Source organism: Mastigoproctus giganteus, chromosome 10 (genome assembly GCF_048544385.1).
Source record: "Mastigoproctus giganteus isolate SK-2022 chromosome 10, ASM4854438v1, whole genome shotgun sequence".
NCBI classification, from domain to species: domain Eukaryota; kingdom Metazoa; phylum Arthropoda; class Arachnida; order Uropygi; family Thelyphonidae; genus Mastigoproctus; species Mastigoproctus giganteus.
The window spans coordinates 191,450,142-191,467,474 of record NC_143584.1 but is presented as its reverse complement, the minus strand read 5'-3'; the positions used below and the strand labels follow the sequence as shown (position 1 = coordinate 191,467,474).

Below are 17,333 nucleotides of genomic sequence, written 5' to 3'. Positions count from 1 at the left end.
CACGTGCAGCTTCCGGCCTGGAAGTTGCACACAACGTAGTTTGTACGACCATAAAATGCGGGCTATTGGCTGCGACACGCCCGGATAGTAGGGAATATACTTGGTGGAGCCAGGTACTCCCTTTGAGTACCATGTCCACAACAACCTTCAATCACGTTCCGGGGGTATCCACATCTCATAAGGTCGGCCATGACCCATTTAATTTCCTCCTCCCTATCCTCCGAGGTAGAGCAGTGCAACCAAGCTCTGCTCATTAAAGCCCTAACCACACTCTTTTTATGACCTACAGTCTGGGCAGAGCCAAAATGAGTATACCGGGCCTGGCACATATCCTTCCTAAACACTCTTGTTTTTAATTGTCGGCCCACCCTGTAAATCCAGACATCCAAAAATGGCAGAGTGTCCCACTCGACCTCGAAGGTAAACTTTATAAAGGGGGAGCCACTATTAAGCCAATTGAGAACCTTTGGCCCAAGTCCTCTGCGTAATATAGCAAACGTAACGTCCACATTCCTGATATACAGGAAATGGAGCATGGAGCCCAGGGTGTACCATAGCACACCCTGGGCCTGCCGGGAAGGCTTAGTACTTTACAATGAATTGTTAATGCAGCACTACTTATGTTGAGGAAGGCAGCAGATGCTGCAGTCTTACAGTAATATGAGTTTAGCGCTTTTAATGTATATATAGTATTTTAAAGTTTTTATAGTAATATGGGTTCAACATTTTTTAATACAATATATATATTTTATATTCTTAGTAAATTTATATCATCTATTGTATTTTAAATTATATTATATTTTACATTTAATTCTGTATTTTATTTGTTTATTTTATAATAATTCATTTCACAACTGTTGTAATGGCAAAATTTATCATGGCAGACTTACATTTTGGATGGATGGAATGGGTGAATTGTTTTCTGTATTAATGCCTAACTGTGGAATCTAGGAAACAATACTGGTCAGTATGGGTTTTCAGTTTGTATCACTCGAATTATACCATTCATTCAGGTGGGCAGGAGCAGCAGTGCGTAGCACATGCTTCTTGATTAGACTGGTGTTCGAGCCCGTGACCACCAAATACGGAAAGGTCAGGGAATGACCATTGTATATCCCCGGAGCAATATGGCCTTAGTTGCTAATGCTCCTAAAAACCAAATAACAACAACATACCATTAATTTCGGTTATGGCCAGGTTATTGTTAGAACTGAAATATGGCTATAGGAAAAAAATCATGTAACAAGTATGCTCTCATATTGGCATGCATTGTGTGCCAATAATATTTCACTTATGCAAAATTTTAATTTCAATATTTTTACTTATACAAAATGCACCATTTTGTATAGGTGAAATCTACAGTCAGAAAAAATATTGTGTACTCATTTATGTCAAAATTTTAGTTTGCCTGCTGAAAAAGTCTTAAAGTATGCCAGCACAAATGTAGCATCCATTTGGGAAGGTGGTCTTATTTTCAGGCCAGTATAGCAAATATGGTGTTGATACACAGCAGAGACAGTTAAGAAAACTGCATGCAAGTTGACAGATTGCCAAGCATGAAAAATTAGGTTGCTCAACTTGTTTGTCCTTACCTTCTCTTTTGATGCAGCTTGGTTTGTTAATGACACAACCTACTTTTCTCTACTTAAGAAATGTTTTAGCCAGGGTTTTTCATTTCTGTAAATTCCTTTTGCCTTGGATATTTCGGTGAAAATATTTTGTATAATGTACGTTTTTATATAACCAATCATATTTGCTGTCATTTTATATTACTATTATTAAATATAATCATAAGGATAATGTACATCAAAATATGTAGAGAATTACTGCATTACCCCTATTACTGCAGTGCTTCAGAATGTAAGAAAAAATGTATCTCTGATCATGTAGACTGGAATTGAAACATTTTTATTTATTACATACATAGTTACATTTTTTGGAATTAGTACACCAAAAAATGTGTATGTACATGATAGTAAGTACAGTATGCTAAAAAATTCTGACATGTAATGCCTTTGGAAGTTGAGAAGAGGAAAGATGTTTGTTGACATTAGCTTTAAGTTAGCAAGGCATCATAGGTCCCTCCCATTCATCCCAGAATGAATCTACTAGATTTTGTAAAGCCATTTCAGGAGTTTAATTTAATAACTGTTACATTCCTTCTTGTAGGTGGTGGAGACACTGCAACTTGTTGTGCCAAATGGAACACAGAAGACAAAGTTAGTCATGTCAGCACAGGTGGTGGAGCTAGTCTTGAACTTTTAGAAGGTACTTTTCCATGCTTAGTTTTTTTTTTTTTTACTTTTATATAAAATTTTTACCGTGTAGCATTCTTTTAATGTGAATAATAATGTTATGCCACTAAATTTAAATACATGGTCTCTAGTTAGTACCACCTGAAAAAAAATATTCCCAACATTTAATTTATTTAGCTCAACTATCCATTTTAAAGTTATCAGTGATGTTACAAAGTTATCTTGGGTCAGTATGATTGAGTACCTTCCTTTTGGTATTCACACATTCAAAAAAATTTTTATTATTGCATCTTGCTATTTTTTTTCAAAGTCTGTTGCATAGCTCAACTCTCTGAGTAACTTTAGTTTATTATTGTTATAGTGTTCAGTGCTACTTAATAATTTCTCTTCATTCTATGCCATTTTCTTTTCTGTTAATAATTTCATCAGTTCAGTGGTCATGCAACTTGGCTTATGCCTGGAACAATAATGCTTTGAAGTGTATAAAAAGATGAGGAGCTTCTAGAATTAGCTCTTTAAAGATTTGCCATTTAACATTTGTACTTAGTTTATGAACTTCTCTCATTGAATAGAAATTCAAATAATCCATAAGGTTATCATAATAATAAGAGAAATGGTCACTAATTGATCCAGAAATATACTACTATGGGAGTTTGTCCCTCTCTGGAAAATAATAACTTATATTCACCACAAATGAACAGTGAATATAAGTACACCCGAATCTCATTTTTAGTTTTCCTTTGTTTATATCAACACCAGACTGGACTCAGTGTCTTGACAGTTTTGTCTGTTGAATTTTTTATAATTTTAAAATTTTTAAAGGTAAATTTCTCAGTACTTATTTTGATATTTTTATTATTTAAATCTTTAAAAATATGCCACAGGACATTGACTGATGGGAGAATTGTCATTGACAGCTGTGGCCTCTGTTACTTGTACTTATTGTCATTATGTATTGGTAGTTCTTTTCTGTGTGATAAAGGTAATGAGTGCAAGCAACTTTAGGTTACATCTCTATGTACTGTTAGGTGAGATTGAGCCTCTGAGAGCACGTGTTGATGTCTTATTGGGGGTTCAGTTGTAGGGGAAACTGGAAATGCATTCTGTAACAAAGACAGAACAAAATCGGAGTATGGTAGGCACAAAAATTGTGAACCAGCTATGAATTTAATGGGTATGGTGATACATCCACATGGGTACTAATGACTTAAAACATAAACAAACTGATGACTTGGTCAAGGTCATGCTGGAAAAATATCACGATAAGGGACAAGATGTTCTCGTGTTTGAAATTCTGCCCAGACATGATAAGAGGGAATATATGATGAAAACCTAGTGGTAGACTTGAGGTATTTCGAGGCTTATGAGGAAAATTTCTCAGTGGGGCCTGTCCCAGTTGATAAAAGATATTTGTTTTGTAAAGATGAAAATGAAATCAATTTGAACAGAGGAGGTGCAAAAGGTTTTAGTTAGTGTTATTAAGGATTCTGAAATACTGCTAATTTAGAGGGTTAAGAGAAGTTATTGGAATAATGATGCATGTTTTTTTTTTTTTTAGCAAAGAAAAAAAAAATCACACTTCCACCCTCCCTGTGAGTATTGTGTGACCTATAATTTCTTATGTATAGAAAGAAATGCTGACATAGGTGCTAAAACCACAAGCAGTCACATAATACCAGGAAATAACTTGGGTGAAAATATTTTCTAATATTGTGGTTGTAAAAAGCCAAAAGATACAAAATTTAATTTGTCTATATGGTATGCCAGGAGTATTGTAAATGAATGAAACAGATTTGAACTTTTGCTAATTAGTTGATCCTAGCTTTTATTAAAATTCATCAATGCTGACAATAGGAGTAGCAGAGGCATTATGCTGTCCACACTTGGGAGATGAAAAACTTCATTAGTATAGTATATTCAGGAGAGTTGAGGGTGAATAAGTCATGCTTCTTAAGCTCTCTGAAAGTAGTCAGACTGTATCCAGAGTCAGATAAAGTTCAGATGGATGTTAAGTTTATGAGATGCAAGCTGACGCTGTAAAGGGAAGATGATGATTGGAGTACATTACAGACCAAACAATTCTGAGGAATTTGACAAAAATTCTCTATGGGTAACTTGAATGGGCAGTCAAGTGTGATTGCCTCATTATGGCAACAAATAGGGAAGCCACAGAAAAACAACCTTTATTGTCAAACTACTACAATTTCATCTGTCCAACACCATGGGTTGGAAATCGTGACATGGGTATATTCCATAGGGGAAATAGATTTTTTTGAACCATCAGAACGATTATTAATTATTCCGACATGTAAGAGATTTTTTTGAACCATCAGAACGATTATTAATTATTCCGACATGTAAGAGAAAGTACAAGGGCTCTAATATCATCGACCTGGTTCTCATCAAGGATTCAAACTGCATACAAAATTCAGCAGTGCAGGAACCAATAGCAGGTGGTGATTACAACATCATAAAATGATTATTGTCTGTAGAGATTTCTAGGGTCAAAGGAAAGGTGCATTGAATAGATGGATTTCATTGTAATGGTTGAGGTATTTCTTGGGCTCTATTAACTGGAGAGACAACTATAAGCTGTTGGATGCAAGTTCTTCATGGAAAGTATTCAAAGGATTTATCCTGGAAGCTATAAATGCATGTTTCACTGGGAAGATTTTGCAAAAGAAAGATGCTAAAATGTATGACCAAAGAGGGTTTAATTGAGAAAAATTAAAGCATGGGATAGTTGCAGAACTATCACAAGATACCAATTTATACAGGTATTATAATAGTACAACCCAACCGCAATTACATTGATCAGTATTTTAAGAAAAAATAACTTAAATTACAGTGACCATTGGGCCCTGTCTTTTCAGAAGGCCACAAGATGATGGTTGTGGAATCATTGTATTTTGAACACTAAACTAATTAATGCATCACCTCAAATCATAAATTAATCAGCCTGCCAATGCATTAGATTTGAAGAATGGTAGCTCTTATGCAGTGAGGAATTAAGACAGAACAATTAAGAGCATTTATAGTGCTATGCTAATGATAACATTACCTGATGAACCTGCTGCTTTGGCAAACACCTGAGCACAGGTTCAACTGCTTGCACAAAATGCCTTGATCTGAATCTTCTATTATGGAGGAATATTAGTAACCACCTAACACTGACATGGTTTCTGCTGTAAATTTGTAAAATTTTGTTTCTTGATGTAATCCACTTTAAAAAAAAAAAAAAAAAAATATTATATATATATATATGAAATGACTCAAGATTTTAAGTCTTTTGAAAATAAAATTGTTTTATTGCACTTTTGAGATATATATCCCAGAAACTAATTGAAAGTCCATTAAAGAAGGGAATAGCTGCTCTCAGTTGCCCCATGTTAACAGGGGGGAAATCCCAGTAGGTTGAAAACCAAACTGAATTTTTATTGTGTATTTATTCTGAATTTTGAAAATACTTCTTTATATTTATAAATTGTGCCTTTTTTTTTCTTCCGTAGGTAAAACACTACCTGGTGTAGTGGCTTTGTCTGATAGCTAATTCCAAGATAAGACCCCAATAAAAATATGTTCCCTGATAGGTTTTTGTACTTCATGTTTCACACCCAAAGCTAATTAAATGACTCAAGGTTTTAAGTCTTTTGAAAATAAAATTCTGTTTTTGTTGTGCTTTTGAGATATATATCTCAGAAACTAACTGAAAGTCCCATTAAAGAAGGGAATAGCTGCTCTCAGTTGTTCCACCATGTTGAAGGGATGGGGGAGGAGAGAGAGCGTCCACAGTAGGTTGAAAACCAAACTGAATTATTATTGCATATTTATTCTGAATGTTGAAAATACTTCATTATATTTATAAATTGTGCATTTTTTTTCTTTGATAGGTAAAACACTACCTGGTGTAGCAGCTTTGTCTGATAGTTAATTTCAAGATAAGGCCCCAATAAAAATATGTTCCCTGAAGATAGTCAGAGAAACTTCATAGATGATGGCTGCACACTGGTTCACCAACGTTTCATTTATATATATATATATGAATTAAAGAGTGTTATGAAAACTAAAATATTTTATCATGTTCATATCTTACACACATAAAATGCTTGAGCTGAATTGTTTAAAAAAAATGAAAAACCATGTTATCTCTTGTATGATATTCCCAGTATTTATTGTTTTCAATTTTTTTCCCCTTATGTTTTGTAAACAGTTGTAGATAAAGAACAAAAGGTATATTGGTGTGGATATTGATATCTTAACATTCTGAAAGTAAAAAATGGAACTTTGCAGGTAGCAGTAGTAGTGGCATGTGATGCAAGAAAGCAAGTGTATGAGCTTATGCAGCATCATACACTTGCTTTCTTTTGTGATTTTTTAAAAAAAAAAAAATCACACCATTTCCTCCAAATGCCTGTCCAGTTCCTCCTATCAACTTCCACAACAACAAATGGAAGTTTGTTCCACCAATTAACCACACGCTGTCTAAAGGCAAATTTCCGCACATCTATTCTACATCTGTCTTTTCTTAATTTGAATTTATGCCCCCTTAGGTTCGTAATCTGAACAAGTGGAAGAATTCAGCATGCTCAACCCATTCAAGGCCTTATACACCTCAGTCAGATCACCTAGTTTCCAGCCACTGCAATTTGCAGAACTTAAGCCTCGCTTGGTAAGAGGATCCCTTCATTCCCCTCACCAGTCTTGTTGCTCTTCTCTGTACACGTTCAAGCAAATCGACATCCTTCCTAAAATGAGGTCTCCAGACCTGTACGCAGAACTCAAGGTGTGGCCTGACCATTGCCTTATACAGAGGGACAATCACCTCCTTTTTCCTGCTAGCAAAATTCCTATATATCATTGACAAAATCCCATGACCTGCCCTGGCAGCCTGTCTGCATCGCTCAGAAAACTTCATATCTGACTGCACAATTACTCCCAGGTCTTTCTCAGTTCCTACCACCTTAAGTGTAGTACCACACAGTTGGCACATTTCTCTCGGGTTACTTCTACACATATGCATTACTTTGCATTTGTAAAGGTTAAACTTCAGTTGCCACTTCTTAGCCCATCTGCCCAAATTATCTAGATCCTGTTGCAGTGGCACACTGCCATTACTGTCATTAACAACCCTGCCAACCTTTGTATCATCTGCAAACTTCGACACTAAGCCTAATATACCTTCATCAATATCACTGATAAATATACAAAACAACAGTGGACCTAACACCGAACCCTGCAGGATTCACTAATAACATTAGTCCACTAAGAGCAGCACCCATTGATTACCACCCTCTGTCTTCTCTCACTTAACCATCCTTTTATCCATTGTAGCAACTTACCATTAATACACTTAAATAGAAAGGGTGCAAGAATATTTGCTGATGCTATCGAGGCAGTGTTAGGTGGGTCGGAAAACTGCTAGCTTGGGGGGAGACAAAGACCAATAGATTGACAGTAGCCACTGGCAGAGGTGAAAGAGATTCTTGCACTGCTTCTATTAGAATGAGCAGAAGCATGAAAAACAAGATGCATGGTATTTCAGAGACTGCTGGGAGCCATTGCGATACAAGTAAACACATGGGTTGTGTTAGGGTAGCTAAGAATAGAAACAGGTGCAGGTATACTTGCGTGTACACCAATGCTAGGAGTTTAGTAAATAAATTTGATGAATTTGAGGTATTGCTCAAAACATCAAAGGCAGATATTGTTGGGATATCAGAGACGTGGTTTCACACAGATATAAGGGATGCAGAACTGCAATTTGGGGAGTACAACGTCTACAGAAAGGATAGACGGGATAGGGAGGGGTTATGCTATTAGTTAAGAAACACATAAAAACCAAGGAAGTGAAGCCAGTCGACATCGCTGGACAGTGCAGTGTTGAGTCAGTTTAGTGTGACATAAGCATTGGGAGATCAAAATTGAGAGTAGGAGTGTGCTATAGGCCTAATGACTCTGATGAGTATAATAAGGAACTGTACAGGGAAATAGAGTGGGCCAGTAAATCAGAGTCTTATAATGGGAGATTTTAATTTCCCAGATATTGACTGGAATTTGGGGGCTGGTTACTCACACACACTAGCAGGGCTCTTGTGGACTTATTGGATGATTGTTTTCTACATCAGCATGTTCGGGAGGCAACTAGAGGGAGTAATACTCTTGATTTGATTATCAGCAGTGATTCTTCATGCATTAAGAATCTGCAGATAAATGAACCACTAGGTGGCAGTGATCACAGTGTGCTGAAGTGGGATTTACTGAAAGAGGTAACTACCATTAGGGGTAAAGGGAAGGGTTATTGCTTCCGTAAAGGCGACTACGATGGACTGAGACAGTATTTAAATTCTATACAGTGGAACCAACTGATGATGTTACCAACAGCAAATTCAAAATGGGAAGCATTCAAAGAACTTATCTTGGAAGCTACTAGGCTTTACATACCAACTAAGAAATATTGTTCAAGGTTTAGGCCAAAATGGATGTCAGATGAACTAATGAGGCATATGGCAGAGAAGAAAAATGCATGGGATACTTACAAATTAACACATGACACAGAAGCCTATGATAGATACAAGTTGATATGCAACCAGGTTACAAAAGAGGTTAGGAAGGCGAAGCCAGATTACGAGAAATCCTTGGCAAGGGATGCAAAGAAAAACAGCAAAGAGTTCTTTACTTATATAAACTCTAGAAGGAAGGGGATGAATCAGATTGGTCCACTTGATATTGATGGGTCAAGTGTTGATGATCCTGCTCAGGTAGCTAACAAACTAAATGAATATTTTGCATCGACATTCACACATGAGGAGTTATTCAGCGAGGGGAATGCCAGAGGTGTATTCAACTCTAGCAGTAAGCTACAGAATCTTGAAATAACTGGGAGTAAAGTGGAGGAGAAACTGTTGAAGATAAACACAAGAAAGGCACCTGGGGTGGATGGGATCTATCCAGTTATATTAAAGGAGGTAAGCAGACCCTTAGCCATAATTATGAGAGCTTCCTTGGACTCAGGGGAGGTACCCATAGACTGGAAATGTGACCCCAATTCACAAAGGAGGATCAAAGGCTGACACAAGTAATTATAGACCTGTGAGCTTAACTTCTGTTCCAGGAAAATTAATGGAGGCACTGGTCAAAGAAGCACTGCAGGATCATTTAGACAAGACTTCAGTTATAGCTCAGACACAGCATGGTTTTGTTAAGGGGAAGTCTTGCCTGACAAACTTGATTGGATACTATGATGCAGTCACAAAAGAACTGGATGCAGGGAATAACTTTGATATTATATACTTGGATCTTAGAAAGGCTTTTGATACTGTTGCACATGGAAGACTGCTACACAAATTGGAGCAGTGTGACATTGGAGGCAAATTGCTGCTATGGATAAAGGGGTGGTTGAGGGGGAGAAGACAGAGTGGTAATCAATGGACACTGCTCATCGTGGACTAATGTTATTAGTGGAGTCCCTCAGGGCTCAGTGTTGGGTCCATTATTGTTTTCTGTATTTATAAATGATATTGATGATGGTATATCAAGCTTAATGTCCAAGTTTGCAGATGATACAAAGGTTGGCAGGGTTGTCAAGGACACTACTGACACTATGCTGCTGCAACAGGATCTGGAAAGGTTGAGCAGATGGGCTGAGAGGTGGCAAATGAAGTTTAACATTGACAAATGTAAAGTACTACACATGGGAAACAGCAACCCCAGAGCAACGTATCAACTCTGTGGTACTACACTGACAGTGGTAGAGAATGAAAGGGACGTGGGGGTGATTGTGCAGGCAGATATGAAGTTCTCTGAGCAGTGCAGACGGGCTGCAAGAGTAGCTCATGGAGTATTGTCAATGATATACAGGAATTTTTCCAGCAGGGATAAGGAGGTGATTATTCCATTGTATAAGGCAATGGTCAGGCCACACCTAGAGTACTGTATACAGGTCTGGAGGCCTCATTTCAAGAAGGATGTAGAGCTGCTGGAACGAGTACAGAGAAGGGCAACAAGATTAGTGAATGGAACAAAGGGGTGCTCTTACGAAGAAAGGCTTAAGTTTTGCAAATTACAGTGTCTGGAGACTAGGCACCAGCGAGGTGATCTGATAGAGGTGTATAAAGCCTTGAATGGTTTAAGCATGCTCAATGCTGATGGGATTCTTCCTCTAGCTCAGAAAAATCACCTGAGAGGGCATAAATTCAAATTGAGGAAAGACAGATGTAGGATAGACGTGCGGAAATTTGCCTTTAGCCAGTGGGTGGTTGGTTGGTGGAACAGACTGCCATCCCTTGTGGTGGAGGTTGATAGCCTAAATAAGTTTAAGGCTCAGCTGGACAGGTATTTTGAACGAACAGAGGGGTGAAGTGGAAGTGGGTTTTTTTTTTTTTTTTTTTGGCTGATGCTGCATAAGCTTGCTTTCTTGCATCAAATGCCTCTACTAATGCTAATACCATTCTGCTCCAATTTATACAATAGTCTTCCATGCGCAACAGTGTCAGAAGCAACCACATCATAATATCCAATCAAATTTGTCAGACAAGACTTTCCCTTAACAAACCCATGCTGTGTCTGAATTATTGCTGCAGTCTTGTCTAGATGATCCTGCAATGCATCTTTAATCAGTGACTCCATTATTTTACCTGGAACAGAAGTTAAACTAACTGGTCTGTAATTACTCGTGTCACCCTTCGATCCCCCTTTCTGAACTGGGGATACATTTGCCATAGGCTTCTGAGTCCCTTGATAATTTATATGCATCCCATGCATTTTTCTTCTCTGTTACGAGTCTGATTAGTTCATTTGATAACCATTTAGGCCTAAACCTTGAACAATATTTCTTAATAGGTATGAAACTTTTAGTAGCATCCACGATTAATTCCTTGAATGCTCCCCACTTAAAATTTACTGTTGGTAACATTGTCAGTTGATCCCACTGTAAAGAATTTAAAAACTGTGAGACCACTGTACTCACCTTTATGGAAGCAAAAACCCTTTCCTTTACTCCTGATGGTAATTAAATCTTTTAAGTAAATCCCACATCAGTACACCGTGATCACTGCCACCTAGTGGTTCCTTTATCTGCAAATTTTTAATACACGAATGATCACTGCTGATAACCAGATCAAGAGTATTACTCTCTCTGGTTGCCTCTCGAACATGCTGCTGCAGAAAACAATCATCCAATAAATCCATAAAAGTCTTGACTAGTGTGTGAGTGACCAATCCACAAGTTCCAGTCAATATCTGGGAGGTTAAAATCCCCCATTATAAAACATTCTGATTTACTAGCCCACTCCATTTCTCTGTACAATTGTTCGTTATACTCATTCAAGTCATTAGGCCTATAACACACTTCTCTTATTTTTGCTTTCGCAGTGCATATGTCACACCAAACTGACTCAACAGTGCACTGTTCATCTGTATCAACTGGGTACACTTCTTTTGATTTTATGTTTTTCTTAATTAACAACATAACACCTCCTCCCTTACTATTCTGTCTATCCTTTCTGTACACATTATACTCCACAAATTCCAATTCTGCATTCCTTATATCTGTGTGACACTACGTCTCTGCTATCCCAACAATATCTGCCTTTGATGTCTTGACCAAATTCATCAAATTTATTTACTATACTTCTAGCATTGGTATACATGCACCTATTCCTAGTTACCCTAACACATCCCATATACCCACCTATTTCACGATGACTGCCATCCGTCCCTGAAACCCCCAACACCCCTTGCTCCAAGTCGCTACTTATTCTAATAGAAGTTGTGCAAGAATCACCTTCACCTCTTCTTGCAGCTACTGCTAAACTATTAGTCCTTGTATCCCCCCAAACTAGCAGTTTTCCGACCCACCTAACACTGCCTCGATAGCATCAGCAAATATTCTTGCACCCTTTCTATTTAAGTTTATCCCATCCCTGCAAAAGCAGTCTCTCCTGTTAACAAGTACAGACCAGGCTGAAAAAAATTCTACCCCTTGAGCCTTGCACCTGTATAATTATAGGGTGCACCTGTTTATAAAGATCTTTAGTGATATAGTTAAGGATAAGGTTACTGAAATAAACAAGATGAAAATGGCAGGAGGTAATGGAACTGGCTTGCAGTAAAATATAATTTCTACATTATGTTAAGATCCAATTTTTTACTTCAGCCTGAAGAAGAATTTATGGGGGGAAGAAAAAAAAAGAATTTAAGTGAATCAGGACCGTTTATTCATTAGAAGTGTATGAATTGTAACACGTATAATTCATTTTTTAGAAGAAACAAGAGTGGTATCACTGGAAAATAATGCAAATAATGGGGAGCAATGAAACTTCACATCAGGCACCATACTTTGAAAGATGGTGAAAATGATATGCCATTTAAACTTGATATCAGTATAAAGATAAGACTTAACTTTTAACATGTTCACTGCTGCATATATTTGAGGGCATGCAGTCGAGGTGCCGTGATTTTTGGAACGTTGATCAACTCCTTTAATATCCGCCTGAAAATAATGGTTGAAAAGTAATCCTGGAATTCACAGCTAAAAGCACACACTTACTTTTTGGCTGAGCTGTTTATCACAGCAAACCTCAATTTTAATATTCTGTGTACATAAATTAACTTTAAAACAAATAAATAAAACTGTGGAAGTCATTTGATGCCCCCTAAACTTTGCACTTGCTGATAAACAAATGTTGCTGCAAATATTGCAGACTCCAATCAGTGTACTGGTATCACTGTTAATTTATTGTGCCTTTAAAAAGTGCTTGTTTATTGACTGCTTAAGAATGATGCACACGTAAGTTACTTTGTCGTTTTATGCATGTACATGTCAGCAGCAATAAACATGTTAAAAACATAAAATTGCTTAAAATATAGACAAAATCACTAAAGCTTTCAGAAGCATACAAGGTGTGTTGAAAAAGTCTGACTTTTTTTTTTTTTTTTTTTTTTTTTAATGATACTACTAGTTTTGTCTGCTTTTGAGACTATTCACTATTAAGTCTGAACTGGCTCTGTGCCAAGTTTCATTAGTGTGCACAAAGGTGTTCTACTGGAAAGTTGTGTTTTAAGTTGGCACAGTAAAATCACATTGTTCTGGATTCAAGGACTGAGCAAAGAGTTGCAATAGGAAGTACAGCTTATGGACATGAAGCACTATCACGATCCAACATTTTTCACTGGTATGTGTAGTTCTCTGAAGAGCAGGAAGATGTGCAGAGCAGTTGCCCATCCCAGTCTCATACAGACAACATCAAAAAAGTTTGGCAGCTGTTAATGGTAGATCATAGTCTGTCCCTCTGATAGCAGACCAGCTTCATGTCAGAAAGGATACCATGTCTTCAATTGTTGCTGAAGATTTGAAAAAGAGTAGTGTCGAGATTTGACTGAGATGGCAGACAGTGATCCAGACTTTGTGTACAAACCCAAAACAAGTATCTGCATGAATTGGAGAATATTTGTTGAGGTCGAAGAAATTCTGGTTCCAAAAATAAAACCAAAGATTTCAGAGGAGTGATAGACAGACTGTTGAAAAGAATTTGGTGCGTGTTAGGCCAGATGCAGGCGAGTGGTTCTTGTTTTGCAACAGTGCACCTTCACACGTGACCATCATCAAGTAATCAATCAGTTTCTCGCATGGAAGGGTTTTACAGTGCTTCACCATCTCCTGATTCACTGGATTTAGCACCTGCTGATTATTTCTGTTCCCCAAACTGAAATCCCATCTGAAGGGGCACCATTTTGATAGCATTTGAGAGATCCAAACCAGTGTTAAATAGGGTTTCACAAGGTCAGTTCCACAGAGCCATCCAGAAGCTGCACAACTGTGCAAAGAGGTGTACTGAGTTACAAGGGATGTACTTTGAAGGTTAAATGGGTAATTTTTCCCCCTCTAGATTGAGATATATATATATATATTTTTTTTTATGAATGTAGTCCTAAAACTTTTCACAACCTTGTATGTAATATTCTTTTCACTAGCAGAATAATGCTCTTACCTGGACTGTGGAAACTAGGTAGGAAGTGAACTTGCAGCCTGCCACTGAAACTGAAAAATGCAAGAATTGCTGAAGAACCAGTCCCATTTCTATTTGTGGTTGGATTACTATCTTTAACAATTTGAGAGATCCAATTTGCAAAACCCATATCTGGAACTGATAATCCTAGCTTCTGTGGGATCAGTCTACTGCCTTTACCTCCAAAAATGGAGTTGGCCTGCTGAACTGCACCACAAGGAGCCTGGTGTTTCACGCACGCAGGAATTAAGATAGATGGTAATGTGCAATCTTCGTGTCATTTCAGGAGTGATGGATAGACTGGACAAATGTTTTTATTTTATTGAAAAACAATCCAGAATCATCTACAATCTTCTATAATATCTAGTGGCATGCAGACACCAAGATTGCACATTACCATCTATCTTAATTCCTGCATGAAACACTAGGCTCCTTGTGGTGCAGTTCAGCAGGCTCTAGTTATTGCATAACTAGATGATATCTAAATTCTTCCTTTCATTTTTCCACTTAGCTTTTCATCAAAGCTAGAGAATACCCTGTATATTTTGATCCAATATATACACTTCTGCCTTAAAGTTTGGAAGCACAGCATATGACAACAGTTTTTGTTAATTTTTTTTTGAAATTAGCTATGACAATGTAAGGTTTAATATTAAAAAAAAAGCAACAACAAAACACTACAAAGTACTTTAAGATTTTTTATTAAGCATTGAAAAACTATACCGATTACTCATCAAAATATCCTTCAAGATTTTATCACTGCCTTGCGCACACTTCATATTCTGACCATGTCTGTGCAAGGTTCATGTCTATGTTATCCAATAATGGTTTGAAAAAAAGCTCTATTGGGTTTAAGTCAGGCCACTCCTCCCTCCTGTTGTTTAGTTGCTAGAAAGTATCTGTGCAGCTTAGAGCTGTACTTTGGGTCATTGTCTTGTAATATAAAATTTCTTCCACAAAGTTGAAGTCCAGAGGATACTGCATTATGTTCAAGAATATTTTTATAGCCTTCTTTTCTTAAAATTCCTTCAATTCTGACTGTCACCCATTTCAGAAAAACAAAAGCAACCACAGATCATGATGGAGCTACCAACATGCTTGACTATAGGCACTAAACAATGTGGCACCATTTTTCCTTCAGTTAATTGTCTCACATAAACTTCATGCTTGTATACAAACGTTCAGATTTGGATTCGTCTGTCTACAGAACATTTATCCATTTTTCAGTTGTCCAATGCTGATGATTCTTAGCCCAAGCCAACAGTTTCTCTTAATTTTCTGGTTTTAATAAGGGCTTTCGGACCACTACATGACCATAAAATCCTGCATGTTTAAGATAAAGTGTTACAGGGGAGTTTCTCTGTTCCTTTTGAACTTAGCCCAGGTGCAGCAAGTCATTCGTCAACTGCATTTGGAAATCAGTGATATGGTCTTATCTTGTGCTTCTGTTATTATGTCCTGAGTGTGGTTTGTCCTTTAAATTGCTAGTTTCCTTGAATCATCAAATAGTAGTTTGTATTCCTTTAAATGAAACACCTAGTTTTTTGCCACTACTTCTCATGAATTAACTCTTTATACAGAGTTATAATAGCGCTTCTTTTTTCAATGCTCAGTTCCTTATTTCTTGCCATGTTTATCACGAAAAGCACAAAACTTACACTAAACATTCTTTCTGAGTGATAGGCATTTGATTTTATAAGTTACAGCTATTGCTCTTCAATTTATTTTATTGAAAAACAATCCAGAATCATCTGCAATCTTCTATAATATTGAAACAATTCTCCCACTTCCTAGAATCACCTGCAATGTTTAACCACATTCACATCCTATCTGGAATATTCTAAAAATTTCTTAAATATTTAAGTTTTGATTTTTATACATATTAGAAAATATTCTATAATTGGTAAACAAGTTGGCCCTATTTTAATAAAAACTAAATGTGATTCCAAACATTTAGGCAGGGATGTGTACACACACACACACAGAACCATGAGAGGGGGGGGGGTACTGTTACGTAGAGAGTAGTTCCATCAAGTCAACCATTGTCGTTGTCGTCACAATTTCGTAATCAACTAATTTGCAATCTAACTGATTATTTCAATTATGTCCATCACTAATTAAAACAAGGTAAAATAAATTTATTGAAGATTAAGTAACATTTTGTTTTAAATGGTTAATTTTTCAGTTAGCAGAGGGGAAATCTTGTATTGGGCAGGCTTTTTTAAAGAATGAATATAAGGGTTGGTTGCCCAGCTTGCTTTTTTTTTAAACTCTCTTCTGCTTATAAAATAAATATATAACCATGTATCCTATCATCCAATTTTATTTTGAATGTGCAGCTTCTTTCAATGTCTGAATCTGTCAGAACCCATTTTCACAAAAGCTTTAAACCTTTTATTTTTATTTCAATATTTAACCTTGCTTTTTTTTTATTTTTAACAAAAATATGTATATAGGGGAACTATATATAAATATAACAAATTGAAATATGCAACATGTTTCAGCAACGATAAACTAAAATTCCACTAGTGAGAAAGAGTATAACATGGCAGTGCATAGTTTTTGTGCACACAACTTTGAATTTTTGTGTGTGTGTATATAATGGAAGGTAAAAAGGTAAAGTGCAGCCATTATCAACCCACTGCAGGATGGAAGCCTCCTCAACAATTCATGCTGAGGGAAATGGACCATAATCTGCCACGCTGGTCCAGTGCGGGTTGGCAGATCGACCGTATTCAGCAGTCAGGGGCTTGAACCCTGGTCTACTCAAAGAGCGTGTGCTACTGCACTCCCGCTCCTGACCACTCGGCTACGGAGGCAGTTATATAATGGAAGACAAGGTGTCAAATAAATATGTGCTTAACTTGAAATTGACATTGTAAAATAGCATGTTGTAGAAGGATGAGCTGTAACTACAATGTAAATAACTATTACACTGCAATAATTGCCTTTATAAGACCACATTCTGGAACTTCTGGTTCTTTGATTGTGTGCACAACCCTTCAGTGGTCAGCATGTCCAGGCAAGTTAGAGAAGGGAGATGATATAAGCGTATGATTGACTTAAATGGTCA

At 37.0% G+C, this 17,333-nt stretch overlaps 1 protein-coding gene across 2 annotated transcripts in view; it reads left to right on the top strand.

The window, feature by feature from the left end:
* The window catches only part of Pgk (phosphoglycerate kinase), a 110,043-nt gene extending 103,499 nt beyond the window's left edge, over positions 1-6,544 (top strand). Inside the window, exons 11-12 of one of the 2 annotated variants that reach the window (XM_090383477.1) lie at positions 2,170-2,268; positions 6,146-6,544. In XM_090383477.1, coding sequence (XP_090239603.1) covers positions 2,170-2,268; positions 6,146-6,186 — 140 coding nt within the window. In that variant the 3' untranslated portion in view covers positions 6,187-6,544. Of the gene's footprint in view, positions 1-2,169; positions 2,269-5,764; positions 5,888-6,145 lie in introns of those variants that run through there. The other variant, XM_090383478.1, reaches the window with a different exon arrangement.
* The last annotated feature ends 10,789 nt before the right edge of the window (positions 6,545-17,333 follow it).